We start from the raw sequence: 2,539 nt of genomic DNA, 5'->3' as shown, positions 1-2,539 counted from the left end.
TATTTTGTGATATAGATGAGCACCCAGCCACTTGGTAGCACCTCTACTTCTAGTGATGAGATCCCGCAACAGCAGCCGCAGCAGCAGCCTGCATCGTCACATATCTCTCGGTCAGGCGAGAATATCACTGTTCTTCCTAATGGGAAGATTTTATGCACTTTAACTAATGGGTATGTAATTTATAATGTTTTAATACAATTTATATTGTTTTAATATACAAATATATAACCTCCAATTTGTAATTTGAAGGATTTTACGACCAACCAATAAAATCCGGCGTTACACATCACATACTTTTCAAGCATACATAGAGGTCACCGGCACCTCATGGAAGGCGCTTACTGAAGACACGATTGAAGTTTACTTCAATCGGTTTGTTGTAAGTGATTGTTTAATTATTTTCCTAACGCTATTATAATATTAATGTTATATAAGAAATTGACATCATCTAAAATATACAGAATGCATTTGAGTGGGACCCTTCTATGTATTCAAGAGAAGTTATCCGCACTGCATGGATCAGGATGGCTAGAATTGCTTACAAGGACTTTGTAAGCGCGACAAAGAAGCTCGTCTTAATTGAAAAGAAGACGCCAGCATATCTGAAGGAACATGTTGAAACGGCTTGGAAAGCCTATTGGGATCTACCTGAAGTGAAGCGCATATCCGAGCAGGCGAGCAAGAACCGGCGCTCTGAACATTGTGGTCCCGGTACAGGAATCGCCATACATCATGGCGGCTCGCGTAGTGCCATTGACCACGCCGAGCATCTGGTGAGTTAAATAATTTATTTCATTGTAATAAATTAAATTATTTTTTTATATATATATTGTTAACATCTTATGTTTTTATTATAGGCTCGGGAAAAGAATATCCCGGTTGACTGTGCTGCGTATGATACATTTCTACGCATACACCGGAAGGAAGGATTATACACGGGCATACGTTCCGAGGCACACGCGGTAAGTGTATTACTTTAATATGTGTTAAAGTTTCATTATTCCATTTTTACTTGAATATATAGTTTTAATTCGATTCAACTAAACTAATTGTAGGTGGAGATTGAGAGTCGCATTCAAGATATTCAAGCCACTCAAGGTAGGGATCCGACACCAGAAGAGGTACACGCCATCTTTAAGGAGGTGGTGAAGAGGGACACGAAAGGCCGTGTGCTCGGGATGGGAATGATGACACAGATGGTGTCTAGTGGATCTAGTACTCAGTCCACTAGCACGTCTCAGACTGCCCCTGCTGCTTCTCTTGAGGAGGTCGAGGCGCTAAGAGTTGAAGTGAATGCTCAGGCTACTAGAGGGAACGAACTCGAGGCACGTCTGCTGGAGCAAGATGGCACCATTAATGATCTCAAGAGTATGGTGGCGCAGTTGATGGCAAATATGAATAAGGGTCATAATTGATACTTTTTATGAAGTTTGAATTTGGATTTATGTAGTAACTATGGAGTTAGAACTTATGATATTTGATATTTAGCTTAATTTAGGTATGTTGAATTTGGATGTTTAGTAAGTATGTTTGACTTTGGATGTTTAGTAAGTATGTTTGAATTTGGATGTCTAGTAAATATGTTTGAATTTGGATGTTCATTATAAGTATATTTGAATTTGAATATTTTATATTGATTTTTACAGGATATTCAATATTGAGAAATATATATATATACAAACTGAATAATTGTCGACGGATTCTCGACGGAATCCACTTTAAGAGGGAAAACAAATTCTCGACGGAAAGCAAAACTTGTCGAATTCTCGACGGATTCTCGACGGAATCCACTTTAAGAGGGAAAACAAATTCTCGACGGAAAATTCCGTCGAGAATTTCTCGACGGGAATTTCCGTCGAGAATCCGCCATTAATTAGTCAGATTTGGCATAATTCTCCAACAATCTATCGACGGGCTAAAATATTTTCTCGACGGAATTTTTCGTCGAGAATTAAATTCCGTCGAGAATTAATTTCCCTACGATTAAATTAATGACTCCCGATTTCCGTCGAGAATCCGTCGAGAACAAAAATAACGACGGGTTTTTGATATTTGTCGACAGGATTTTCCGTCGAGAATTGCGAATTTTTTTGTAGTGGAGCATGAAACGATGCTAGTTTTGTGCGATGGGTTCCCCTGTCTCGAAGCCCTGGTCCTTGGAGATTTGGATGAACTGAAGAGCGTCATCATAGAAGAAGGTGGAATGCCGAAGCTCAAACATCTCCGAATCCGTGAATGCCCTAGGAATCTACCGCAACACATCAACATATTTACTCAATAAACTCAACCTTACTTTACTTATCTTTTGTTATTCTTGTGTCTATGTGTCATGTGTGATAAGAAACGGAGTGTTTTGTGCTTGTTGAAACATTAATTTGATATTATCTAAACTACATGCATGAATATTGAATTTATTATTGTTGATTCATGTAGTCAAGTTGTACTTATTGTACGTTCATGTATCAGAGCTGACTTTCAAAATATGTCTCATCCTTGTAGATTTGGGAAAGCACTCATCTCTAGTTGAGATTTAATTAAA

General features: G+C 38.3%; 1 protein-coding gene across 1 annotated transcript; it reads left to right on the top strand.

Moving 5' to 3' along the window:
- LOC131017476 (uncharacterized) lies at window positions 1-1,601 on the top strand. Its single transcript, XM_057946226.1, has 5 exons — window positions 1-170; window positions 250-379; window positions 462-773; window positions 858-962; window positions 1,056-1,601. The coding sequence occupies exons 1-5, from the start codon at window positions 16-18 to the stop codon at window positions 1,413-1,415; spliced, it is 1,062 nt and encodes a 353-aa protein (XP_057802209.1). The 5' UTR covers window positions 1-15; the 3' UTR covers window positions 1,416-1,601.
- The last annotated feature ends 938 nt before the right edge of the window (window positions 1,602-2,539 follow it).

This window comes from Salvia miltiorrhiza, chromosome 3, assembly GCF_028751815.1.
Source record: "Salvia miltiorrhiza cultivar Shanhuang (shh) chromosome 3, IMPLAD_Smil_shh, whole genome shotgun sequence".
Classification (NCBI taxonomy): Eukaryota; Viridiplantae; Streptophyta; class Magnoliopsida; order Lamiales; family Lamiaceae; genus Salvia; species Salvia miltiorrhiza.
Note: the sequence above shows the minus strand (reverse complement) of the source record. Positions and strands in the feature narration are given on the sequence as shown.

What these genes read in the sequence shown, in the direction of transcription:
- LOC131017476 (XM_057946226.1), top strand. Translation starts at nt 16, where the DNA reads ATGAGCACCCAGCCACTTGGTAGCACCTCTACTTCTAGTGATGAGATC. An exon ending in TTTACTTCAATCGGTTTGTT is followed by an intron (nt 380 to 461) that starts GTAAGTGATTGT and finishes TAAAATATACAG; the next exon opens with AATGCATTTGAGTGGGACCC. An exon ending in TTGACCACGCCGAGCATCTG is followed by an intron (nt 774 to 857) that starts GTGAGTTAAATA and finishes TTTTTATTATAG; the next exon opens with GCTCGGGAAAAGAATATCCC.